Genomic DNA, 26,727 nt, shown 5'->3' on the forward strand with positions numbered 1-26,727 from the left:
TAATTATGTTCTTTTTATTCCTTGGGACAAAAAAGAAATCGAAATTTATTTGGTAAAGTTTCTGTTCTTGGAAATAGATTTAAAATTGAATTAAGAAGTAGAAAAAAAATTTCTACCTAGGAACAACTTAAGAATTAAACCAAAACTATTTTCATTCTCTTTTCTTCCTCTTTTTCTTAAGAAAGTTAAAAAAAAAGGAAAAGAAGAAAAAGAGAAAATGTACTAAAATTATTTAGAATTAAAAGAAATTTTAAGTCAAAAAATTTGAGGGTTGCACCGAATTTTATTCCGGAAATAAATTTTTGTATAATTATCAAACATCTTAAAATGCTCAAAAATTCGTCTAAATAACAAAACAAAAAAAAAAAACTATGTGAGATTTTGTGGGCTAAAAAGTTTAAGTTGATGAAAGTGTGATTTCATAATTAAATATTTTATCACTCCCCCTCATTCTTAATTAGATCTCTCTTTTTTTTTGGCTTAGTGGACGTATTTAATTTAGGAGACAAATGAGACTTGAAATTATTCGAATTTAAGACCACCGACTTTAATACTATATGAGATTTTGTTGGACCATAATCAATTATTCTAAAAATTAAAGTTGTTAGATAAAAACGTGATTTAACATTTAAATATTTTATTAAACTTTTTTCTGAGTTGAAATTATTCTCAGGACTAGGAATATTTACCAAATGCACCCGAAACAAGTTGAGCCACAGAGAGCGTGATCTCTTGCGAGGCCTCTCGGTCTCGATGCTTGACTATCAACCCCGTCTTTGGGGTAACGTGAGGGGCGGCCCTTGGCGTAAAAGAGAAGGGAGGAAATCAATTAGGGGAGCGTGCATGAATGAGGATGGAGATTCATGAGCGGCCGAAAGCGACGGCTCCTTTGGTACCGATCCACCAAGGACCTGCTATGGTCTAGACGGCATGTATATAATAATGTGAAGTAGATGTGGATAGGGATGTTTGTATTGAACCGTCAAAGTAGGGGGGTTTCGCATTATCTGATCCTTTTGGGTGCACCTGAGGTCAAAGTCTACGCGACAGATTCGCATCCATCTTGGTATCTTTTCCGGGACCCAACGAAACCTGTGGAATTCGTAAAATTTAGGTCAATTCTCGTGGCGACGCCGAACACAAACGGTTTCGCGTTTGGGCCATATGATCGAGCTTTATCTTATCACGCCCTGCCTGGTCATATAAGATCGGTTGAGGTGTTTCTCCGTGGGTTCGCGGCCTACGCATCGTCACGGGACTCGGATCGTGGAAAAGAGCAAAAGAGAGAGACAAGATTGCTCTTCAGTTTTCTCCTTGCTTGGGAAAGATAGGCATTAGAGCAGATATGGCCCGAAAGAGGCAGGAATTAGAGCATGGAAAGATGATGGATTGACATGAACAGAAGCACCAGGCTCTTTTCAGGCCCAATCTCATAATATCTACTGGACCAGGAAGCTGTCTCTCTCTCTCTTTCTCTCTCTTACATTTGGATCGAATTGAGTTTCTGATAAGAAACGGGCCATGGAATGAGCAAGCGTGCTTAAAATGGCTCGTGCATTAGGGGATGACAATTGAGCTGAGATGGCTCAATTGTGAGATTGTGCAATGCTCTTGGGGGGCCCAAAGCAAAACTAGAGCTACGAACGAATTCTCTGCCGAGATGAGAATGGGTTGTCTAGTGTAAAATTGAAAAAATCACTCCGAGTGTGTTTGTCTTCTGGAAAACTTCTTGATAGAGAAAAACGATTTCAAGTCAAGGAAAATTTCCCCCTTTTTTAGATTAAGGAATTTCATTTTTCTAATTTTAAGTATGAATATTTTCTTTGACCGCAAACGAATTTCCATTAACTCATTATTTTCAGGGACACAAACGCGTGAAAATTCGAAATTTTTCACAAAGAATTCTTTCACCAAACTGATCGCGAAATCAAATCCGTAAGTCATCGGAAGTGTTAGGATCAATGTCAAGCTACTCAAAACAATTATGGCTTCTTCAATGTGCTTCTATGCCCAATGATTGGTCATGGGTTGGCTTAATGGTTAAGGCCCAGTATTATAACTTGTGTGGTTTACGCCCATGGCATGGATGAACAGTTTTGTATCGTTACCCATTTGGGCTCAAGCCTGCATCTTATTTAGTCCATCGGATTTCAGATCTTCTTGTCATGAAACGAATTTATACCAATCATAACTATTTGCGGGGACAACAAATAGAATTTTTCTCTCAAAGCATCAATAATGACTAAAAAGAAATGGACATCGGAATGCGTGCTCCATCAATTTCAAAATGCACCGTAAGTACACACATGTACACCACGTTGATACTTTTTTATAGGTAAGCGACCGGCTTATCTACTATGGCAAATTAAATTAAAATATGATGTTATTTCTATAGCACGAAACGAGTACAGTTGTAACTCGATAAATTACGAATACCCTCCATGGGATTCCCCTCATTGACACCTGTTGTCCCACATCTTCCAACCTAAAAAATTATGGTCCTAGAGAAAACAATTGGATTAAGCACAGTTGGTCTTGTGATCAAAGCAATTCCCCAATATAATAAAGCTAAGCAGTCGTAAGGATGCTTACACCCTAAACCAAGCAACGTGGATTCCTAGCTGATTGGGCCCTCGGACTAACCGTGGTGTCCGGTCAAATCCTTACCGCGGTTAAGAGAGGGGGGATGGAGTGAGTCCCAACATCTTTGCTGGCATAACGTGGCAGATCACATGTCGATTTCGCTCCCCTCATGTGATCTGCTGCACAATGCACATTCTGGGACCTACCTTTTTGCTCCCCAAGGTGCTGCCCGGAGAAAATCCACTTCCATTTGGTTTTTAATCTCCATCGTTAGATGGCTGAGACCAAAAACAAAAAATCTCTACCTAACTAGGAACTCCATAAGTTTTTTATATATATATATATGGTAAGCCACTTTAATATAAAAATTAAGATGAGATGTATGAAATTTCAATTTTTTTTGACTGAATTATTGATCTTTCAATGGATCACGTTATTATCTTTGCTCTAGAGATGAAAAGATATCTCATATTGAAAATTTCAAAATTTCCGTATATAATTTAATAAAATTGTCGATCTTTCGATTGATTCGATAAAATCCTCAATCTTTGTAAGGAAATGTGATCAAAGCGCAATCAAGGCCCCTTGAGCCAATTTTCACTTGATTTTTCTTGCTCGATGGTCTAACCATCTTTATCCATTAGATCTATCACAAAAACCTTGGGGAGCTCCATTTATAATCAATGTTGAGCTCGTGGGTTCAAGATAGATTTAGGAATCACAACTTTGCTCAAATCATACATTGCTTCAATGGATTAAGATACTACCGTCGACAGATCCATAGAAATGAAAGGTTCGCAATAACATCCCGAGATTGCTCCCAACGTTACTTAAACAACAAGTCATTTGATTCACCATTCGCAACGTCTCATGCGTTCGACGATTGATGATGTGTCGAAAGATATGGATTCCCGAGTACCCGATAAAACTTTTCGAATCCAATTGCCCCTCCCGAGTGGGAGCCACCATTCAAATAAAATCGGGTGCATGTGAATCCAGTGCACCGTAGCCGTCCGATCGGACGGAGATTCCCAAAGAACAGGGATTATGGATGATGTACGGATGTAATTCGAGCAAGCAATGATCAGATGGATGTGGATCACCTTAAAATTCGCCGAACGCACATGTTTTTAAAGAAAAACGGCAGAAACGAATCCGAGCCGTCCGCGGTCCCCATCGGACGGCACCGCAAGGGACCCCATCGCCGAAAAAGGAAGGAAACGACTCTCGCCGTCCGATCTACCGAAACCGCACCCCCCCCCGCCCCTCCGCTTCGCTCCCGCGTATATATAAACATTCCTCAGTCGCGCTGCCTCTTATCCTCTGCAATCCACACTCTCTCAGTCTCACTTCCGAGTCGCTCCATCTCCGTCGCCGATCCCCTTCCGATCCGCCGGATTCCGCCCGCATTTCTCCGGTGAGCTTCATCGCGCGCCCTTCGATCGATGCTCCGTCGTGCTTCGTTTTCTCTTCGTGTTTCGGTCGCCATTGATGAGGCGTTGTTGGTTTGCTCGATTCGAATGCCGTGGCTTGGAAATGCTTCCGATCCGTGTCGATGCGGCGCGCGCGTGTCGCGGCTGGTTCGAACTGTCGCTGCTGCACTGCGATCTATTCCCCGAGCAATCGGCGGGAGCTTCGCTCGATGTTTCGTTGTTTTCTGCACGTGATCTGTCGAAGTTGCGGCTCGTGCGTGCTCTCGAGCTGTAGATCCGTCGACCGGTCTTGATTTTTCGGTCTGCATTTGTTTGGACAGTCCGATCTGGCTGCGGGAGCTGCTTGAATAAGCAGATTCGTGTTTCTCATTCTAAAGCGAGTTGCATCTTTAAGAATTAGCGATCCACTGGAGTTTCGTTTTTGCTTAGATGAAGTGGGGTTGTCTTGTTTCGTGAGTGAGCTATAAGCTGGCTTGTCTTTCAGGTGAAGAGTTGGTCATACGGCAGTACCATTCGTTTTCTTTATCAGGGAAAGGGAGCTCTTCGATGATTGAATGCCTAGACAGTCGCGATCTATCTTGCTGTTTGTCATTTCTATGATCTGTTGTGCTTGGGTCAAACACACGACTTAAGTGATTGTTATCTGTATTGCATTCCACGAAGTTAGCTATAGTGACCATTATGAACTTGACTTTGGTCATTGTCCCTTGCCGTTGATGCTGATTTTAGTTTTTAATGTGTGCAGGCAAGATGAGAGAGATCCTTCATATTCAGGGTGGACAATGCGGTAACCAAATTGGATCCAAATTCTGGGAAGTCGTCTGTGACGAGCATGGGATAGATCCGACTGGTCATTACATTGGGACATCTGAGCTGCAGCTTGAGCGTGTCAATGTCTACTTCAATGAGGCATCTTGCGGTAGATTTGTTCCTCGAGCTGTGCTGATGGATCTTGAACCGGGCACCATGGATAGCATTAGAACTGGTCCCTATGGGCAGGTCTTCAGGCCTGATAATTTTGTCTTTGGCCAATCTGGTGCTGGAAATAACTGGGCCAAGGGGCACTATACTGAAGGCGCTGAACTTATTGATGCAGTTCTTGATGTTGTGAGAAAGGAGGCTGAGAACTGCGACTGTCTTCAAGGTAAAGATTGATTGCTGATTGTGTTGCACTTAATCATTTGTTCTATGATCGTAGACTCCAGTAATTATAAGTTGATAAACTTACATCTGTAGCTAATAAACATTTAAGAGATACTCTAGCTACTCCTTTTGGATCACTTCATGCTACATTTGCGCTCACCTTATTTCTCGGGGCAAATATCATCATATAATCTCGTTTTACTGTCCTCTACTCTATTTAATGTGGTGATTTCCTTTCTTTTAGGTGGTACTTGACTGATGCAGATAGGGGACTTCAAGTCATAGGAATAACTTAAAAAGAATGTTTTTCATCTACTGTGTGAAGATACCATAACATCGGGTGGTCTTTATGCAGGTTTCCAAGTATGCCATTCACTTGGTGGAGGAACTGGCTCTGGAATGGGCACTTTGCTCATCTCAAAAATCAGGGAGGAATATCCTGATAGGATGTTGATGACATTCTCTGTGTTCCCTTCTCCTAAGGTTTCTGATACAGTGGTCGAGCCTTACAATGCCACCCTTTCTGTCCATCAACTCGTGGAGAATGCAGATGAATGCATGGTTCTGGACAATGAAGCTTTGTATGATATTTGCTTCCGGACTCTCAAGCTGACAACTCCCAGCTGTAAGTAGACAAGAATTCATGGCTTTAGATATAGTTTCTTCATGATCTACTCTATTTGATTTATTTGGTTTACATCTGGCATGCTGAGTTGAAAGAGAAAAGTGGCCAAACAATAGAAATTCAGACATGCTGGCACCATCGCAAATTGTCTAGAATCTGGTGTTTACTGTTTTCTATTTGCTTATTGAATTATGGCCTTTTTACAATTCAATAATCATATCGCGAGTTCTTCAGCCTGGTCTGTTCAATTTAAACTAATTAAATAAGAATAGTTTAAGAAGTATGGACTTTATTTCTATCTTCTTGGCCTATGGAATAATGTTGTATCATTGGGCACTTTACTTCAGACTGCTGTCTCGTGCTTTTGTTGTCCTTTCTGTCGTGGATTACATTTTGTCAATCGATGATTGGCTGAAATCTTGGCTTGGGTTTTTATGCTTTTGTAGTTGGCGATCTGAACCACTTGATCTCTGCAACCATGAGTGGAGTTACTTGTTGCCTCCGTTTCCCGGGTCAACTGAACTCTGACCTGAGGAAACTTGCTGTTAACCTGATTCCCTTCCCTCGCCTGCACTTCTTTATGGTTGGTTTTTCCCCTCTGACCAGTCGCGGTTCCCAGCAGTATCGCGCATTGACAGTGCCAGAACTCACACAACAGATGTGGGATTCCAAGAACATGATGTGTGCTGCTGACCCAAGGCACGGCCGCTACCTTACTGCATCAGCGATGTTCAGGGGCAAGATGAGTACCAAGGAGGTTGATGAGCAAATGATAAATGTACAGAACAAGAACTCTTCCTACTTTGTGGAATGGATTCCTAACAATGTGAAGTCAAGCGTGTGTGACATTCCTCCCAAGGGGCTTTCCATGGCTTCCACATTCATCGGGAATTCAACTTCCATCCAGGAAATGTTTAGGAGGGTGAGCGAGCAGTTCACTGCCATGTTCAGGAGAAAGGCTTTCTTGCACTGGTATACTGGTGAAGGAATGGACGAAATGGAATTCACCGAGGCTGAGAGCAACATGAATGATCTTGTGTCCGAGTATCAGCAATATCAAGATGCGACTGCTGATGAGGAAGGCGAGTATGAGGATGAGGAGGAGGAGGAGGAGATAACGGATGACATGTGAGAGTTAGCAGCAGGAGTGTAATGGATCCTTGAGTGTTCGTTATTGCGTTATTACGTGCCTGCCGTAGTACGAGGGGATGATTGGACCGGTTGGGAAACCTACTTGCTAATATCGTTTTGGAAGGTCTGAGGTCGGGTGGTGTTCACGATATGTTTCTACCTTTCTATTGTTGGTTCCGAATGTGATGTCCTGTGTCACTTATGCTACAGACAAGAACATGAATCATATGAATCTATGATATGTTCATCTGCAAGCTCCAATTTTCTCGTCTCTGTGAATCCGTCTCTTATTTTTCGCTCGTCTCATAGATATCCTTCGGTGATAAAACTGCTCTTGTCGCATTTCGGTGTATTTTTTTTTTTTTTTTTTCAAGCCAAATGACTTTTAACTTCGTTCAGATAAAGTGGTAGTCTTCCTTTCTATAATTGAATATAACGCGCTGAATTCCAGACACAAAACACATCTAAATTCGTTAGAGACCCATTTCTTATGACCACAGAAGCAAATTCAGTGGGAGAACGTGAGACGCTCAAGCTGTTCCCTGGGAAACTGTAACCTAAGAAGTCTACACTTACGTGGTTTAAAGTAAATGAAATACGAGGATAGAACTGTATTAGCATCACATGGCTAAAAAAATTGAGGTCCTTATTGATGGCAAATTGCAATGTACAACTTCCAGCAAAGAAATCATCAACATCACCTCCTAAAATTCGACTCTAATGATTAACACCTAGTTGTCCTGCATCGTCTTCTGCTAAGACTACAACTATGAACAATGCGACTCTTGCTTGATCCCAAGTCCAAAGTCCTCGATCTCTTTGTGGCAAAATTGTTGGCTATGGACTTTCGGTCTTCAAACGCATGAAACCCGGCTCCGCGAAATCACCCTCTGTCGATGAGCTTTTGCAGTTCTGGCGCACGGGGGCTTATGATTCGCTGCCATCTCTGGGAGATCACACAAATCCAATGTCTGCACAGTCCGCCGCCTCTTGCCTGTTGAGAAGGAATAATAGAATTATGCCTTGCCGTGTATTAGTTTTATGGAAAAACTGACCATACTACGAAATCAATCAACTAACCCGTTTCTACTTTTTGGTAAAGTTCTTGCATCTTCCTCTTGGTGGCTTCATACTTAATGTCCGCCACAACTTCGTTCCAGCCTTTGGTCACCTGATTGGACCAAATGAACATGTCAGTTCATATCATCGGAAGGATACTCGGAAATTAAATTGGCTTTTCTACTTACGTCAATGGCATTTTGTCTTTTGCACCCCGTGATTGATCGGTTTGAGGTTTTCGACCGAAACATTCTCTCCTTCGCCAACTTCCATGATGCAACCTCGCTTGCCGGGGTTGTCCTCGAGTTAGTATTTGAGGACATATTGGGCTTCCCGGTGCCTGGTTGCTGGTTCACATTTAGCTTCCGCTTCTTTTTAGCAAGTGAAGCGGGCTCTTTGAAGTCGTATTTCTCCTGTGGCGGTTCCCCGATGTTCTGGTTCTTGACGGAAGATGTTGTTCCGTCTTCAACTTTGTGAGGATCTACAAAAGGAATTCAAGCACCCAGTTAAGAAAACTGGGCATCTGGGGCCTCCAGATAAAGAAGAAGAATGTTTGTGCAGTAAATAAATACCAGCAGCATCCCCTGTTCGGCAGCAAAACTTCTCCACCAAAGCCTTCCATCCCCTGCAAAGAAAAGAATCGTGCACTTAGTAATATTGTGGGCGAATTTGGACAGATAAATTCTACGAGATAACCTTATCCTATACTATAAACAGGACACTTTGCAAAACGAATGGATCACTTCATACATAGTAATGTTGTGGGCAAGCAGAGCAATCTGTTTCGACCCGCAATTCCTTCGGAGGTTGTTGACGCTTACCCCGATCTTAGTTTTCTACGAGAAGTCAGACAAATTAAACGATCAAGATACAGACGGTTGATGCAAAAAGAATGTACCATTCCATATAGAACTTCAATCAAACCTCCAATATATCCACAGTGATGCTCATCGACTGGAGTCTTCTCAGTGATTCATGCAACGCGGAATCAGACTGCCACACCAAGAAACAGGACGAAGTAAGATAGCATGCACTACAGAAGATCTCAAGAATGAATAGGGCTCGAAACACTTTGAAGGGTTTAGTGACACATTTATTTCCAAAAACTACATATCAAGGTCAATGGGTAAAGATTGGGGCAAGAAACAGAAATTCGCCAGCGATGAACGAAATTCAGGGTTGAGAAACTGACCTCACGTCGACTATTGTCCAAAACCCGCTTGATCCTTAGAACTTCGCGAACAACTTGAGAGGTCCATTCGATATCATCGCTGAATGTCTCAGCTTCACCATGACTGCAGTTTATGCTCACCACATCGTGCGCAGCATTACCCACGTGGCCGTTCGCCTTGCTTTCTTTACTCGTGGCTGCGCAATCACCTCCGGCCCGAGCAGCCTCGCGCGAGAAAAGCCGCTCCGCGATACGGCCTCTTCGTGACAGAAAATCTTTCGGGAAATCGAGCGCAGCGATCGTGATCGCCTTGTCTATGAACTCGAAGATGTCGGTGTCCGTCGTCCTGAAGAATACTCTCCATACATCGAGCGACTCCCCCATCGTGGAAACAATCCAATAGTAGATCACTCACAGCGCTTGAAAAACTGCGAGATAAATTTCCTTCCCTTAACAACCGAATCGATGGAAACGAATGACCCGTTTCGAAAGAGAAGCAGAACCATCGGCGCAACAGCGGAGGAAGATGATGGGCGAGAAAATCAGCGACTAACCTTGAGAGAGATGCTGCAGCTCTGCTATGTCAGAACAGGGGAGCGTAGCGTTTTGAGTGTCGCAGCAGAGCAGAAAAGGAGGGAATTTAAAGGACTTCGACTTTCCTATCTTAGATCGGAACAGAGCTAAGCCATCTCCACCGTTGGATTTCAATGATCGTCGAAGGAAATAATAACTAACGGGTCATTTGAGATCCGAACCGCCTCTCTCCTTCTTCCAATTGGAGTAATTATTTTCGATAAGTTTCGTAAATTTGAGTTAAATTAAATGTCCCTTGAATCTAATTTATGAAAATTGCCTTTTGCTGTTTTGGGGTTTACCAAACCCACGGAAAACTAATTAAAAGCAATGTCTAAAAACCATTGGATTTATATATCAATATCCAACATTATATTCTAACTTACCTGTTTATATGAAAAATTAATAATCACACGGAAAAGTTATAAACAAGTTTCATATAGCTTTTGAGTTACTTTTAACCTAGATATCTTCTTAGAGATATGAACAAATTGATAGCGAGAATTATTTCTGCAACAGAGATAATTAGAAGATATGTGTTTGCGTTTGTTTAAAAATTGTTTGGGAACGAGAAATAGAAAAAAGTGTTTTACGTTGCCGGAGAACAATTTTTGAACAAAACAATGCGTTTGGTAAACTTGTTCGGGAATAAAAAATAAACGAAACATGTTAGGTAAATTTGGATAATTTTTTTATTTCTTTTATTTTTCTATTTTTCCTTTTTTTCTTTTTCATTTTTTTTTTTTTTCTTCTTTTGGCCGGTCGCCGGCCGGCGAGGGTCGGCCTTGCCTTGATCCGGCGAGGCCGAGCTCGCCCGGCCGGCGGGCGGCGCGGCCTCGCAGGGCCACCGCCGGCGACGCCGACTCGCCCAGATTCGGCGAGGCCGAGGCTCGCCGGCCCAGGCGAGCTCGGCCTCGCCGGATCCAGGCGAGATCGAGCTCGCCCGGCCGGCGCGAGGTCGGCCTCGCCGGATCGGGCGAGATCGAGGTCGCCCGGGTCGGCGCGAGGTCGGCCTCGCCCGGCACGGCGAGCCTCGCCGTGTTTGGAGCGAGGCCGCCGGCCCCTCGTCGGCCGGTCGCCGGCCATGGCGGAGGGCGGCACCGGCCAAAAGAAAAAAGAACAAGAAAATAAGAGAAAAAAGAAAAAACAAAATAAGTGTTTCTTAAAAGTGTTTGAAACAAGAAACACAAAATGACAAACCATTTTTAAAAGTTACTAACTTGTGGGAGTTTACTTAAAAGGCGACAAAAGGTCAATAAGGGTTTACGGAAACATTTGATATTAGCATGAGAAGAATTAATCCAAAAAAGATTATTCAAGTTATTATTGTGTATGAATCATTATAATCTATTTGGAACTAACATAGCACAATCTACGTTTCTCCTAATTCTTTAAGGAACTAACTTTCATTAAATTTTAAATTTTTATATATATATATATATATATATATATATATATATATATATATATATTATAGATCTCTTCCTTATCTTCATCTATCGAATATTGTTAAAACTTTTTATGAAATTAAAATTTATTTGAAACCGACCACACATATCCACATTTATCTTAGTTTTTCAATGAGCTAAATTTCATTGAATTAAAGATATTTTCATGTAGCGATAATTTTAGAAACTTAAATGGGATTCTTTACCCCAAATTTGTTGGCGTCAAAGATTTACTTGTAAAAGCCAGATAGAAGCTGTTATCCTCTAGCTTTTGCCTTTCAGGAGAAAACATACTTTTAATAGTAGTTACTTTACTCCATGATATCAGTTTTTCTTTTTCATAAAAACCGCCAAGAGTTCATAACTTATAATTTTTAGAACAATACTTTACGAAAGAGAACTAGAAACTTCTCTAAGCTTATTTTAGGGAAGAATTATCCAATTAGTCATAAATCTATTGAATGGATGCTAATTTAGTCCTGTACCTTCAATATTGCCAATTTAATCCTAAATATTTGCCTAAAATTTCAAAGTAGTATTTCTGGTTAAATTTTGCAGGAAATTGCTGATGTGGCAATTCAATAATTGCTAGCCGTCTTGCATAGGACATTGCCATATCAGTGATTTCCTGTGAAAATTAATTAGGATTACTATTTTGGAATTTCGTGCAAAGATTTATAATTAAATTGGTAAGATTGAATATTTTAGGGCTTCGAATAATAGGGTTAGGATTGATTTGGACAATTTCCCCATTATTTTGGCTGGTTGAAAGATATTAACAGGATAAAACGATGAGACTAAAATTGCCTTGGGCTACGAGTCGGTTGATTCCCCATCTATTTCTTAGAATATTATTCTAATCTGAACAATGTATCGTCATAATTTTGAATTTGAATTTGGTTGTAATCCTATGTGGTCGATACTGATTTTAGTTTGTAGTGAATATGGGAAAGACGAGAGAGATCCTTCATGTTCAAGGTGGACGATGTGGAAACCAAATTGGTCGGTAACCAGATTGGATCCGAATTTTGTGAAGTCTTCTGCGACGAACATGGGATCCAACTGGTGGGTAAATCGGGACATCTGATCTGCAGTGTCGGTGTCTACTGCAATGAGGCATCTCGTGGTGGATTCGTTCCTCGAGCTGTGCTGATGGATCATGAACCAGGCACCATGGTTACCATTCGAACAGGTTCCTATGGGAAGATCTTCTGGCCTGGTAATATTGTATATGGGCAATCTGCTGCTGGTGATGACTGGGCCAGGGGGCACTGTAATGAAGCCGCACTGGGCTTATTAAAGCGGTTCCTGGTGTTGTGAGTGTTTGAAAAATATAGCTTGGAATCGGATAGAGCAATGAAATTGAATCTTTAGAGTATTTAAGTCGGATTTTGAGGTGACCGGCAAATTTAATTCAGGATACAATAAAGTCTGAAATAATAATACTATATAATAATTTTAGTATTTTTGAAGGGTCTTTCGAATATATTTTTCAAAAGAAAATGAAAAATGAAAGAAGAAGATTATGAAAATACTTGACAGTTCTACAAAGAATTGAAACAAATGCTGGATAAATACATTCGAACGAATACAACCTTTTAAAGTTGTATAAGTTATTTTCGAATAAAAACAACATTTCCATAGCTATGGAACATGGCACCACTTTGTTTGTCTACGAACAGCGAGATAGGAGGTCATGGTCTACGATTGTCTTCAAGGTAAAGATCGATTGCGATGTGCTTGATTATTTGTTCCAGTAAGCGTGAGTCGATAAAATTACTTCTGTAGCTAATAAACCTTTAAGAGACACAATAGCTCCTCCTTATGGATCACTTAATTTTACATTTGTATGCACCTTTTTTTCTTGGGAATAATTTCATTCTACAGTCCTCTACGGCATTTAGTATGTTGATTTCCTCTCTTTTAGTTGGTTTGGTGCATGACTGATGCAGATAGGGCACTTCAAGTTATAGGAATAACTTCGGAAGTAAGTTGTACCCACTGCCCGGGACCATGCTGACTTGGTGCACCGAGACCACCTAATATTTTCTCATGGAGATGCCACAACTCTGTCCAGTCTTTCTGAAGGTTTCCAAGTATGCCCCTCTCTCGGTGGAGGAACTGGCTCGTCACTGATGCATGAGTGTTTGTTATTGCGTTATACGCGTCTGCCGTAGCATCGGGGGATGATTGGAACGGTTGATCCTAATCTCAACTTTGGGAATAGAACTTGCTAATATCTGTTGCTAGGTGAGATTCGGAAGGTCCAACTTCGGGTGATGTTGGCGATATCTTTTACCTTAATGTGTGTCCACGTGTTGTCCGTTTCTTTTATGCTGCGGACAACAACATTTCATATCAACAGTCTCTTATGTTCATCTGCAACAACGTTTTATGCTCGTCTTTGTGACGTTAACTCTGCTGTTTTTTCCCCTCTCAGGAAGAAACTTCTTTTTCTTTTGTTAATTTCAGTTGCTTGCTACATGTCTCCTTCGATGATAAAACCACTTGTAACTTACATGCCAAACTAATTTTAACTTCATTCAGAGAAAGCGGTCGTCTCCCATGTTATAATTGAATTTAACGAGCTAAATTCTGGAGACACAAAGCACATCCGATTCATTAGTCATCCATTTCTTATGGCCACAGAAGCAATTCGTAGTAGGAGAACGTGAGACAGCCAAGCTGTAAAAGCAAACTAGGTTCTTATAGCTGAGAAATTAAAGTCTTGATTACAGGTCGCTAGATACAATTTCCGGCAAACACATCAACATTACCTCCTAGAACAGGACTCTATTGATTAGCTCCCAGAGCTTTTAATTGGCTTCAACTAAGAAGAAAACTATAAACTATAGAACTCTTGCTTGATTACCAGTCCAGTAACTTTGGTCTCTCTGTGCAAAATTGTTGGCTCTGTACTTTTGGTCTTCAGAAGGATGATACCAGGCTCTGCGAAAGCACCCTCTGCCGATGAGCTTTCCTAGTTGTTGTGCACGGAGCCTTAAGACTCGTCGCCATCTTTGGGAGATCACATAGATCCAATACCAGCACCGTCCGACGCCTTTTGTCTGTGAAAAGAAATGACGGAATTAGTGCTTGCTGTGCAATCGGTCCAAGAAACAGCTGACTATATAGTATGAAATCAATCTAATAACCTGTTTCTGCTTTTCGATGAAGTTCTTGTGTCTCCCTCTCGCTGGATTCAAACCCCACCTCTGCTACGACTTTGTTGGAGCATTTGATCTTTCGAATGAACCAAATGAACAAGTCAGTTCTTTCGGTTGAAAGGATACTTGGAAATCAAATTTGTTATTCTACTTACGTTCTGTCGACTGGCAAGTGGTCTTTTGCCCCCTGTGACAGTTTCATTCGACTTTTGAGACCGAAGCATTCTCTCCTTCTCAAACTTCCGCGACACAATCTCGCTTTGGGGGATTGTTCTCGGGTCAGCGTTTGAGGACATATTGGGCTTCACAGTGCCTCGGTGCTGGTTCACATTCAGCCTCCGGTTCCTGTCAGCTAGTGAACCTGCCTGGCTGACGTCGCACTGTTCTTGTCCTGGTTTCCTGATGTTCTTGACGGAAGATGTCGTTCTGTCTCCAACGTTGCAAGGATCTATAAAATTCAAGCACAAGATTAAAAAAAACTCGGCGCATGGGGGCTCAAAGAGCAAGGATGTTTCTGCAGTAAATTAATACCAGCAACATCCTCTGTGCTGCGGCTTATCTCTTCGACCATAGCCTTCCATCTCCTGCGAAGAAAAGAATCAAGCAGTTAGTATGAAACCATCGTGCTCTTGCAGGACCAAGTTCGACGGGCAAATTCTATGGAAATGACCTTAGCCTATGCTATAGACCAGAAACTATGCAAAAAAACAGGCGTTTCACTCCGTACATAGTAATGTCGTGGGCAAGCTGAGCAATCAGCTTTGATCCGCAGTTCCTTCGGAGACTGTTGACACTTATCCCGATCTTAGTTTTCTGCGAGAAATTGGACAAATTAGATTACCAAGTGTTGATGCAGAAAGCATGTACCACTCCCTATAGAATTTCAATCGAACCTTCAATGTTTTTAGAGTAATAGTCATAGATCGGAGTCTTCTCAACGATTCAAGCAGCGCGGACTCAGACTGTTATACCAAGAAAGGATACCAAGTTAGATTGCATGCTCTCCAGAAGATCTCAAGAAGCCATTTTTGACGTCATATCCACAAACTTATCTCCAAGAACCATTGACATCCGAAAACAATGGGTAAAGAATGGACGAGAAACAGAAATAAGCCATGCATGAACCAGATTTAGAGTTAGGACATTGACCTCATGCCGGCTATTGTCCAAAACCTGCTTGATCCTTAGAACTTCACAGACAACTAGAGAGGCCTCTTCGATATTGTTGCCGAATGATTCGGCTTCTCCATCACCGTGCTTTATGCTGCCCACACTGCTCGCAGCATTACCTGTGTCGCCGTTCGCCTTGCTTTCTTTACTCTCGGCTGCACAGTCACCTCCATCGCGAGCTGTCCCGCACGAGAACAGCTGCTCTGCGATACGGCCTCTTTGAGACAGAAAATCTTGGGGGCAATCAAGCGCGGCGATCGTGATGGCCTTGTCGATGAACTCAAAGACGTCGGTCACCGTCGTCCTGAAGAATTCTCTCCAGTCATCGAGCGACTCCCCCATCACAGAAACGACTGAAGAGGAAATCGCTTAGAGCGCAAGGAACGTCAAGAAACTGCTATCAACTGAATCGATCATAATGAAATAACAGTTTTGAATCAGCGGAAGTATCATCGGAATCAGTAAGAAAATAGTTACTAACCTGGAGAGATGTTGGAACGGAATAGCTTGCAGCCGAAGCACTCCGTGTGAATGTAATGTTGTGTTAAGTATCTTTCATACCAGAAATTGATTTTTAAGTCGATGTAACATAACTTGAGGCCAAATGCGACCTCCTTTATTAAGGCATTAAAGGTCCCAACCGAAGCCATACCCACTCCCACCGTTGGATTTCAAAGATTATAATTCCGGTCGTCTGAGATCAGAACCTTGTCTCTTCTTCTGCTATCCAATGAGATGCAACCGCAATCCATCCCACCACTTTTTGCTAACCCATTTAACGAATTCAAGAAAGAGGGTATGGACTATGGATTGCTGTAATTACTGACAGTGACGTTTAAATTAAATGAAAAGTTGCTCGAATCTGATTTTTTTGAATAATTAAAATTTTTGATCTGGGAAAACTTAGTAGTAATCAACTTGCTTGTTCTCACTTTTCCAATGTAGATATAACTGTCTACAAGTTACGGAAGTCATATGTAAAAGTTATAAACAAATTGTTGATGATTTTATAATTTACTTCAAAACTAGATGAGTTATTAGAATATGACCAAATTTCGAGTCATTGCCGTAACTGAAGTTACTTTTGCAATAGAGATAATTTCAATCTAATATAAAAAAAAATGGAAATTTACTTTAATATACATGGAATACGTAACTATGTTTAGAAGGTACTAACTAATTTGTGGTAGCCTAATTTTAGCCTTAAGAATTCACTAAAAAGGCAGCAAAATAAGGTTGTACCGCAAAACATTTGACATCGGCACGAGAAAAATAAATGGGAAAAATGATTATTCAGATTATTATTTTGTATAAATGGTCACAATTTATTTGGACCCGACGTAAGATCTCCCTTTCTCCTAATTTTTCTAGTTACTAACTCTCATCAAATTTTAAATATATTTTAATGATCTTATTTTTATTTTTATCTAGTGAAAATATTTTAATTTTTATGGGATTAGAATTTATTTGGAACCGACCAAGCATATCCACATTTATCAATCTCAAATTGATGATATTTTCTTGTCGTGAAAGATTTAGAAACTATTTATGGTATTCTTTACCCTTTATTTATGCTTCTTACTTTGGGCTTTTATCTCCTCTCTTTCGGTAATTGTTTTTGTTTGTTGAAAGATATTAATGGGATAAAATGATGAGGATGGGACTGCCTTCCGTTGTGAATAAGTCGATTCTTGATTATATATCTAAAATAAATCGCAAGAAAAAATTCTCAAGTTATTTTGACTTGATAATGTAACGTGAAATTTTATGATGAATATTAAAATATGATAGTTAAATAATAATTCAAACTAGATTTTGTGCTCTACAAACCATCATGAATAATAGCGTGTAAGAATTTGTGATTATCTTCAAATGCAATCTTTTGATTTAAAGCTAGGAGTGACAAATATCTACTTATGTATAGCATTCATAACATGTACTCAAAACTCTTATGTATAGCATTCATAACATGTACTCAAAACTGAGATATCTTTTTTGTAAGTTATGGATCTTACTAAAACATTCACAATAAAATGTACTTTACTTAAATTTTTAAATGTTTCACTTAATGTTCATGCAATTTGTCTGATTCCAATTCATGATTCAACTATTTGAGGTTCTGATTGACAATTCGTGTTCAAATTAAAAATTATGTCGTTGAGAAATTGAGATTTCTCTATTACAAGCAGTATCTTTATAGCAAGAGTGGTCCTACCCGGTTAGTAAAGTGAAACAGAAAAGAATTGCTTTTAGTTGGAGCTCCCAAAGTTATGTTGACTTTTAAGCCCCGTTATTTTATTTTATTTTTTGAATAGGCACGAGACCGTTGGTCACTCCACCAAATGACAATAAATTAAATTATCTGAAAATAAAAACATTTAATTTGAATGAGTGATGTCACATCAGTGTACCAGCCAATATTGTCATCTCATCACATGACAAATTACCCTAGTCATCACTTCTTTTGTAGAGAAAGTCCACAATGATGCACAAGTCGTCGCGCGTGCTGGACAGCAGAATATAAATGAGTAATTTGTCTACATTTACTGAAGAAAAAGAAATTAAACTAGAAGATATAAATTTTTATTGGATATTAGGGGTAAAAAAGAAGCTGACCGAGGCCTTACTTCTCTGAAAATCAGTGAGCGTAAGCTGCACAATTCAAATGAAACTCGGCATGGCATCCCCGTGTAAGTCAACAACAATCCACGTATGGGTGTTCTCGCGGACAAAGTCAAGCTATTCATTGTTCAGCTGGTTTAGAAAAGGATACGGGCAGTCCCAGTTATTCCTAAAAGATCACCAGAACAGGCATTCAGTCATGACATACACACAAATTTCAGCCATATCCATGCGTTTCATCCGTGTATGAGTCAACATGTTCGCATATCATTGTAGTGATAAGTATAATCATACCATAACCTCGAAAGTGCCTACACTTTTTAAGCACTTTTCTATCATGTCTGACACTTCAACACGTGTTTGACACGCGGTCAATAGGTGTCAGAAAATTCGATATGTAGCCAACTTTTTTGACACGCGAATTCATAATTTCAATACGCAATTTTAACACGCACGAGGTCGATTTTAAAGTTTTCAATAAATGATGGGTTAAAAAGTAAATATGTAAAAAAATAAAAAAATAAAAAATGAGAAGAAGAAAAACCAAATCTTTTTTCTTCACCAAAAAATAAAAAAACCAAATATTTTTTTCTCTTCTCTCCCCTCATGTGACTCACGATTCTGAGTGTAAATACATTCTAGTCTCTTTTTATTATACAATATGTTGGAATTCTCTTTTTTTTTTTTTTTCTAAAAATGATGTGTTGGCGCGTGTTGCATGTCTTGTGTCGGTGTTGTGCTACTTAGGCCATAACTATGTCATTCATGTCCATCTTCCTGGGCTGTGGAATGGTCTTGTATTGGGCACTTTTCTTTATACTACCCTCTCATCCTTTTGTAAATACATTCTACCCTCTCATCCTTCTTTATACTCCCCTCATGTGACTCACGATTCTTAGTGTAAATACATTCTAGTCTCTTTTTATTATACAATATGTTGGAATTCTCTTTTTTTTTTTTTTTTAAAAATGATGTGTTGGCGCGTGTTGCATGTCTTGTGGCGGTGTTGTGCTACTTAGGCCATAACTATGTCATCCATGTCCATCTTCTTGGGTTGTGGAATGGTCTTGTATTGGGCACTTTTCTTTATACTACCCTCTCATCCTTTTGTTGTTCTTTCCGTCGTGCACTACATTTTTGTCGATTGATGATTGTCTGAAACTTTGGCTCGGTACTGGGCACTTTTGTATTTGGCGATCTGAACCACTCAATCTCTGCAACCATGAGCGGGTCACACCTGTTGCCGCCGCTTCCCTCGTCAACTGAACTGGCTCCTGTAGAAACTTGCTGTTGACCTGATTATCTTCCCTCGCCTGCACTTCTTTATGGTTGGCTTTGATCCTCTGACCTCCGAGGGTTCCCAATAGTACCGCGCATCGACAGTGCTGGAACTCACAGAACCTTCAATATATCCACAGTGTTAATTATCGACCGGAGTCTTCTCAACGGTTCACGCAGCGTGAAATCAGACCGCCATACCAACAACTTGGGAGGTCTGTTCGATATCGTCGCTGAATGCTTCAGCTTCTCCATGACCGTAGTTTATGCTCTCCGTATCGTTCACATTATTACCCCCGCCGCCGTTCGCCTTGCTTTCTTTACTCGCGGCTGCGCAATCAACACGCTTCAGAGTTGTCCGCAAGAGTACAGTCGCTTCACGAGATGGCCTTTTCCTGACAGAAAATCTTTCACGAAATTGACTTGTCAATGAACCTGAAAACCTTTTCTTATTATTATTATTTTTTTGGTCGGGAAGATGAATGTACATGAAAAAGAAAATTGAATAGAAAACATAAGATTCTTTGAATACGTTACGATTTATGAGCGAATTATTCACTATACAACTAAATTATTCATTCTGCAGAACTAGCGATAAAAATCAAACGCTTACGGGCAAAAAGATACATACATGCGTTTGAGTTTTATCTGAACATTAGCGCAACAGGCATGCTGATGAGGGCCACTGCTCCCCTTAGTCACCATGTGCTTGATGTGATTTTTATATGAAATGCGTACATCGATAAAACATACCTGTTTCCAGATTAAAATATTTTTTCATCTAAAAACTAACATAAATTCAGTCTTTCATTAAATAGGATGAGTTGAGATAAATTGCGTCGAAGTAAAAAGATGCCTATGTTGATTGTACAGAACGGCAAAAAAAGTAAAGTCATATTGGTAGCAATGATGCCCCCCCCCCCTTCTTTTTTTCGTTGATATAATATTCCATGCATTGATATATTATACTCCGGTCGCCTAAATGAAATGCCTCACGTCTCTTCTACTGGACTATACATCCTTGTTCCTTTCCACGTGTCGATGACCGCAACTTCCAACAACCTCTCTGCGACCCACAATTCCAAACTTGGCGGCCAGCAAACTAAAGTTTAAGATCATTTTCAAGAAACCATGCGTTCCCTTAGGAGCTAAGAAACCCTAAGTGTATCTTTCTTTTTCATCAAGGACTGCGGTGAAGACGAGGGACTCCAAGATGTTTTTACTTGTGACCTCATGATATGGTGCATAAATCTATTCTGCTTCAATACTTAGCGAAATTCCTGTTGGTAGCTGTATATGCGACTTGCATTCGATTTGATCCGTGGACTGATGCTCATTTGTGTGTGCAAGTTTCGACTGGTTAATACTAAGTAAAGGAAGCCACCGAACAGGCTTGTAGACCTGTATATTAAGCAGTGTAGTTGGGTTGGGATCTACATATAGTACAGCAGAAATGCGTCCACTTTGTTGTTGGTCCAAGGTGAACTTATGGCAAACAATGAAGTCTAATTGAGTATATTAAACGATCAAATCTATTTTGTTTCTCCTTCTTGGCCTTGCCTTTCACTGTTCCTCGTCAATGGTGGCGCGAAGATTCCTCTTGGCGGCATTAGACTAAACACGGCAGTCGTTTTCAAGAACGCATCTCATTTTGATTTATATACGAGAGATCCCAACTCGAGTACACTGCTCAAAACACCAAAGCGAGATCATGGCTAAGTTAAAGATCATTGTCTCTGCGACGAGCCCCTACTGCACAAGAATCGAGTGGGCTCTAAAACTGAAGGGCCTCGAGTACGAGCTCACTGTTGAAGACTGGTTCAAGGCGAAGACCGAATTGCTTTTGAAGTCGAACCCGGTGCACAAGAAGGTCCCCGTGCTGTTGGACGATGGGGTCGTGATTGCGGAGTCCAAAGTGATTCTGGAGTACATCGATGAGAAGTGGAAGGGAGGTGAGTTTTATCCGTTGTTGCCTCAAGACCCTTATGAGAGAGCTCAAGCTCGTTTCTGGGCTCAGTTTGCTGATGACAAGGTGACTCTTGACTTTTTCCCCCAAATTTGGCTTTTCGTCTGTGTCTGTTGTTTTGTTCACGTTACGAGGAGTATGAGTTTTCTGTTGAATGATGTTCACTTCTTTGCCCCCAAAGTTGATTATTAGCAGGCTGAAAATGAATTGCCGTGCCGATGATTGGAATCTAGTTCAAGCTTGGTGCTGAATTGGCTCCGACTTTCCGTTAGATACTTCAATTCATCGTTCACTAGAAAAGCACAAAATCCATGCGAAAAGATTCTTCAAGTCAAGAAGTGCATGTTGTTCTGTTTAAGCAAAGTTCCAATTGCCCTGTGAGTTTATTCTGTGGATGCTTATCTTGCGTATTCACACTTGCTGGATGCATCAGAGAGAGAGAGAGAGAGAGAACAATATGAAGTAGAGCCATATTAACGTAACGGCGTGATGTTGGAGCGGCATGTATGAAGTAGAGCCATATTAACGTAGCGGCGTGATGTTGGAGCGGCATGTTAGCTTCCCTTGAATCCCCAGATTCCATCTATGGATACACAACACATATCAAGCTAAATGCCAGCTCCTGAATGGCAATCTAATGGCAGAATCAATACCATTGAATATGGACGAAGCTCTTTGTAATTAGGATTTCTTGTTTATATATGCTGGGACAACCAAAAATGCTATCTTACAAGGTTTTCTGATGAAACCGTGTCTGCAACTGAGAAAATTCCATTGAAAAGAACGAAACCTTAAATTCAATCGATGTAGAAAGTCGACCGTAGAGGTTGGCTTTGCCAAGGGGATGCCCACCCATATACCAAAAGAGTCAATGTTACTAAATCCTCTCGACAGTTGGAGATCTTCTTGTCTGTATTATAGGTCGGATTTTCTTCTGGCACCCATATATATAATTCACATTCTTCAGAAACGCAGGACTTTGTATCAGCATGTTTGTGGCTACAGCAGAATAAGTTTCCCATTCGAGTCAAATAATTCCTCCTGATGACAAACTTGCTTATGCATGTCACTGTGAACAGTGTATCTTCGGTGCTTTTCAAGCTCGTCTGGCCGAAGATGCGGAGGAAAAGGAGAAAGCAGTGGAGACTACATTAGAGTCTTTCACTTATCTTGAGAAGCAGATTGAAGGCAAGAAGTTTTTTGCGGGAGACAAGATGGGCTATTTGGATCTTGTGGCTGGTTGGATCCCGCATTGGCTCAGCGTCTTGGAAGAAACTGGGGGCATGAAGATATTTGATGCCGAGAGGTTCCCATCCCTTCATGAGTGGGCACAAAACTTCACCGAAATTCCGCTGATTAAGGAATGTCTTCCACCTAGAGATGTGGTGGTTGACCATTATATTCGTTTGCCTGAGGTCCGTGCGCTCCTTAAACCGAACAAGCCATAGAATAAACCCCTCGTTTAGATTGAGGAATGCGTTGTTTGTGTTTTTCTCCCCTGGTTTCCTCTGTTATATTTGTAACCTTCTGATATGGTGCGATAATATACTTACAATCATCTTTCTCTTGGGAGATTGTAAGTAAATTCAATATTATTCCTAGGATCACCGTTCCTTGTGTAAGCTTCCAGTGATTGAATGGGTTTGAATTAAATATAGGCCCCTAGGCAATGACATCTAACTCTGGATAAGGAGTTCATCAAGCAAGGAGCTTTACCTTGGGAATGCACTACCTCTCCCTGCTTCTGACGGTCTAACATTAAAGCCATGGCTTCAACCTGGTTTCATAAGATTGGTAACTTCATTTTGTGCAGATGTATCACTATCCAAAGTCCTGGTGTGATGTGAAGGTTGAATTAGTACTTGTTGGGAATAACGGATCCCTGAAAACCGGATTCGACACTAAATCGAACTCCTAAATCAATGCGGAAGACGAAGCCTGGGAAAACACGTATCACTGATCGTAAAGCACACCACGGATTCGAGCGTACCTTGTTAGCCACAGATTAGACACCGACGCCGATAGAGGAAGAAAATTTGTCCCTTGTTCGATCCAATGACGCCTTGAAGGGAAGACAACAGTGGCCTTGTGCTTATTGTTTTTCTTTGGAGAGGGAGAGCGCGGGGGAGAGGAGAAGACGTACGTAAATTCTAATTTCCAACAATTTTCTTCTCTCTCTCTCTCTCCTCCCTTTTATACCTTCCCCCATCCACGGGCCCTATTCCCGTGGGCCGGGCCTTTTGGGCCCAGCATGGGCGGACGGGCCTTAAGCCCATCACTAATTAAAACCATAATCTCCCATTCGCACATGGTGGGCTGAACAAGATTCTCTTTACCTCTCTTCAACATTCATACCGGTGAATAATCCATGCGACAAGCATACTTTGAGAGCTCGTTGCTATACATCTGTTATGAATATATAGCAGCTCATAATGGGCGTCACACTCCAAGTAGATTTAGTATGCAGTACCCTAGATCGATCGATCACATTTATATCTCTCTTAATCTCTTTTAAACAATGATATATATATTGTATTCACAATTATGATTATTTCAAAAACAGTCATAATTGGTTAACCGGTGAATACAAAACTACAATGTGATTCTCCAAAATCGATCTTCCTCTTTCCTTCAAACTCTCAATTTTAGTTCAGCTTGCTTTTCTAGAAATGCCCTATTAGATCGAATCATCTCATGACCATTGACAACATCCAAAGATAGCAAACACTAAATAAAAATCTTGAGAATAAGTAAAAGTCATGAGGGGACTAAAAAATTGAGGAACTCTTTTCCTCAAGAGTCTCACACGACATAAAAGTTGAGATCAAACTTTTGCCGCTCTCTTTGGTCGTTTCATGCATACGTTCCCATGGAGCGTATGTCTATACCTTTCAATACCGTACAGATGATAATTCAGACATACCCAATGTCTAACTTGAGTTCACGTATCTACTCATTTACAAAATTCATCAGAACTCACATCTGGCATCTTAGACAGATAAAGTAAAATATGTGGGGTATTTTACTTTCGGACATAGTTAGTATTATGTCCTCATCTTAACACTTAGTTAAGGCGACATATGTATTTTAAGCTTGAGCTCTCGATTATCACCTAGATAATAAGCCTAAAAACAGTCTCATATCTATTTATCACACAGTAAATAGAGGCGATTACCCGTGTGAATTGGCTAATCTTTTATCTGTTCGACATACTTTCTCAACTTAAAGTAATGCACTGAGCATTAAGATGCATAAAGATCAAACAAAGATTCATAGGCATTAATGATGAAAACACAAATTCATTAAATGTGAACACTTAGGGAAATTACAATATTCAGTATATCAGCCTCTACGCAATCTTAGAGATTTCACATGGCCACAAAACACATCTCTAGGTATTGGCTTTGTCATAGGATCTACTACCATTCTATGCGTAGTATGTACTCTAAGTTCACATCTTTTCGTGCAATCATATCCTTGACAAAAGTATACTTGGTATTTATATGTTTGGTCTTGCCATGATATTTTTTTTTATCTTTGGTGTACGCTTTTGCTGCTTGGCTATCACAGTTAACCAACAATGAATCTGCAGCATTTCAAATAACACCTAAATGATCCAATAATCTCTTAAGCCAAACATCTTTTATTGCTGTTGATAATGCCACGAACTCAGTTTCCATCGTGGATAAGGCTATACACTTTTGTTTCTTACTGCTCCAACATATGGTGCCATTATTCGGTAAGAAAACAAATCCACAGGTAAATTTCCTTTCATTTAAATCTCCTCTCCAATCAGCATCAGAATAGCCTTTGAGTTGCAGATTCTTTCCATAATAACTCAACGTATAATCAGCAGTCCCCTTTAGATACCTTAGTATTCTTTTAACGGCTTTCCAACGTGCTTGACCTGGATTGGATTGGTATCTACTCACCATTCCAACTGCAAAACATAAGTCAGGTCTTGTACACATCATAGCGTACATCAAGCTCCCAACAGCACTAGCATGAGGATCATATTTCGTTTGTTCCTTCTCTTGTGGAGTCCTTGGACACAATTTATGGCTCAATCCTTCACCTTTTGCAATAGGAGTGTCTATGGGTTTACAATCCCATATCATTCAATTCAAAATTGGAAGATAACCAACTTTTGACAGTATTGACAAGCTCCATATTGCTTCCAGCAATTAGTATATCATCAACATATAATGATATGATCACAAATAGACCTTTGGATCTTTTGATATATATACAATGATCCTCATCTATCATTGTAAAATCATATGCCATTATGGCATTATGAAATCATATATATCATTGTCTTGACGACTGCTTAAGGCCATATATCGACCTCAAAAGTCGACATACCTTTTCTTCTTGGCATTTCACTATGAAACTAGCAGGTTGTTCCATATATGTTCCTTCCTTTAACTCTCCATTGAGGGGAGCAGTCTTTATATCCATTTGATGTAACTCAAGATCCATACTAAACACTATTGCCAGAATTATGCGAATCAAGGTAAATCTCACTACAGGAGAAAATGTATCTTCATAATCAATATCTTCCTGTTGATTATACCCCTTCGCCACAAGGCGAGCCTTATGCCTTTCTATCGAGCCATCAGCCTTTCGCTTTATTTTGAGAACCCACTTGTTCCCAATAGCTCTGCGTCCTTTTGGAAGATCAACTAGTTCCCAGATTTGGTTTGATTTCATTGACTCAATTTCCTCTTTCATTTCATAAATCCATTTTTCCTTACTAGGGCAATTTAGAGCCTCATTAATATTTCTTGGCTCATCCTCATCTTGCGGAGCAATCATAAAAGTTTCCCCTTCAATGTCAAAACGTCGACGGGAATACTTTGGCGACTTGTTCGCTATATGAGAGATTGTACACTTAGCACATCATTCTCCATCATGCTCCCACTCGGATTAGATAATAACGATATCATCTCATCATGTGATTGTAATTGAGAATGAGTTGAATTGAATTCATCACTTCTCAAATTACTCCCACTTGGATGAACTCCACTAATATCATTATCTTGATCCAAGGTTTCAAATAGGGACTAATCTTCCCCTATTTCGCCCTTCTTAGGAAATTCATCCACTAAGAATGTGACATCCTGTGATTCAAATTCAGTTATACTCTCACTTTCCTGCTCACCTACGAACACATACCCTTTCGAGTGTTCGGAGTATTTCATTAAAATACTCTTCTTTCCTTTAGGACTCAATTTCCCAAACTTGTGAGAGGACTCATGAGTATAGACAGTACAACCCCATGGCTTAAGAAAACTTAAGTCCGGTTTTCTACCTGTCCATAACTCATATGGAGTGGAACTAACTGATTTGGAAGGC

At 40.4% G+C, this 26,727-nt stretch overlaps 5 protein-coding genes across 7 annotated transcripts; 3 read left to right on the plus strand and 2 right to left on the minus strand.

The window, feature by feature from the left end:
* The first annotated feature begins 3,853 nt into the window (after window positions 1-3,853).
* Window positions 3,854-7,182, plus strand: LOC104425389 (tubulin beta-1 chain). The gene is made up of 4 exons (XM_010038078.3): window positions 3,854-4,000; window positions 4,762-5,160; window positions 5,515-5,784; window positions 6,231-7,182. The coding sequence occupies exons 2-4, from the start codon at window positions 4,767-4,769 to the stop codon at window positions 6,914-6,916; spliced, it is 1,350 nt and encodes a 449-aa protein (XP_010036380.1). The 5' UTR covers window positions 3,854-4,000; window positions 4,762-4,766; the 3' UTR covers window positions 6,917-7,182.
* A 587-nt stretch (window positions 7,183-7,769) lies between these two features.
* On the minus strand, window positions 7,770-9,529 carry LOC104427454 (probable mediator of RNA polymerase II transcription subunit 26a). The gene is made up of 7 exons (XM_039300341.1): window positions 9,167-9,529; window positions 8,899-8,967; window positions 8,725-8,810; window positions 8,547-8,599; window positions 8,163-8,455; window positions 7,996-8,086; window positions 7,770-7,909 (listed from the first exon to the last, which is right to left on the minus strand). Exons 1-7 carry the CDS (start codon window positions 9,527-9,529, stop codon window positions 7,770-7,772), a joined length of 1,095 nt encoding a protein of 364 aa, XP_039156275.1.
* Window positions 9,530-12,135: 2,606 nt separating this feature from the next.
* Window positions 12,136-12,486, plus strand: LOC120287532 (tubulin beta-3 chain-like). The gene has a single exon (XM_039300348.1). It carries the CDS (start codon window positions 12,136-12,138, stop codon window positions 12,484-12,486), a length of 351 nt encoding a protein of 116 aa, XP_039156282.1.
* Window positions 12,487-13,852: 1,366 nt separating this feature from the next.
* LOC120290306 (probable mediator of RNA polymerase II transcription subunit 26b) lies at window positions 13,853-16,214 on the minus strand. Of its 3 annotated transcripts, none has more exons than XM_039306238.1 (8): window positions 15,985-16,214; window positions 15,483-15,856; window positions 15,227-15,295; window positions 15,061-15,146; window positions 14,865-14,917; window positions 14,489-14,781; window positions 14,322-14,409; window positions 13,853-14,234 (listed from the first exon to the last, which is right to left on the minus strand). In XM_039306238.1, the coding sequence occupies exons 1-8, from the start codon at window positions 16,151-16,153 to the stop codon at window positions 14,095-14,097; spliced, it is 1,272 nt and encodes a 423-aa protein (XP_039162172.1). In that variant the 5' UTR covers window positions 16,154-16,214; the 3' UTR covers window positions 13,853-14,094. The 3 variants fall into 3 exon arrangements, with proteins under 3 accessions (XP_039162172.1, XP_039162174.1, XP_039162177.1); XM_039306240.1 differs by having other exon boundaries at window positions 15,483-15,897; window positions 15,985-16,072; XM_039306243.1 differs by having other exon boundaries at window positions 15,483-15,907; window positions 15,985-16,067.
* Window positions 16,215-20,999: 4,785 nt separating this feature from the next.
* On the plus strand, window positions 21,000-23,022 carry LOC104425388 (glutathione transferase GST 23). Its single transcript, XM_010038077.3, has 2 exons — window positions 21,000-21,435; window positions 22,449-23,022. The coding sequence occupies exons 1-2, from the start codon at window positions 21,115-21,117 to the stop codon at window positions 22,815-22,817; spliced, it is 690 nt and encodes a 229-aa protein (XP_010036379.2). The 5' UTR covers window positions 21,000-21,114; the 3' UTR covers window positions 22,818-23,022.
* Window positions 23,023-26,727: the final 3,705 nt, after the last annotated feature.

This window comes from Eucalyptus grandis, chromosome 1 (genome assembly GCF_016545825.1).
Source record: "Eucalyptus grandis isolate ANBG69807.140 chromosome 1, ASM1654582v1, whole genome shotgun sequence".
Lineage (NCBI taxonomy): Eukaryota > Viridiplantae > Streptophyta > Magnoliopsida > Myrtales > Myrtaceae > Eucalyptus > Eucalyptus grandis.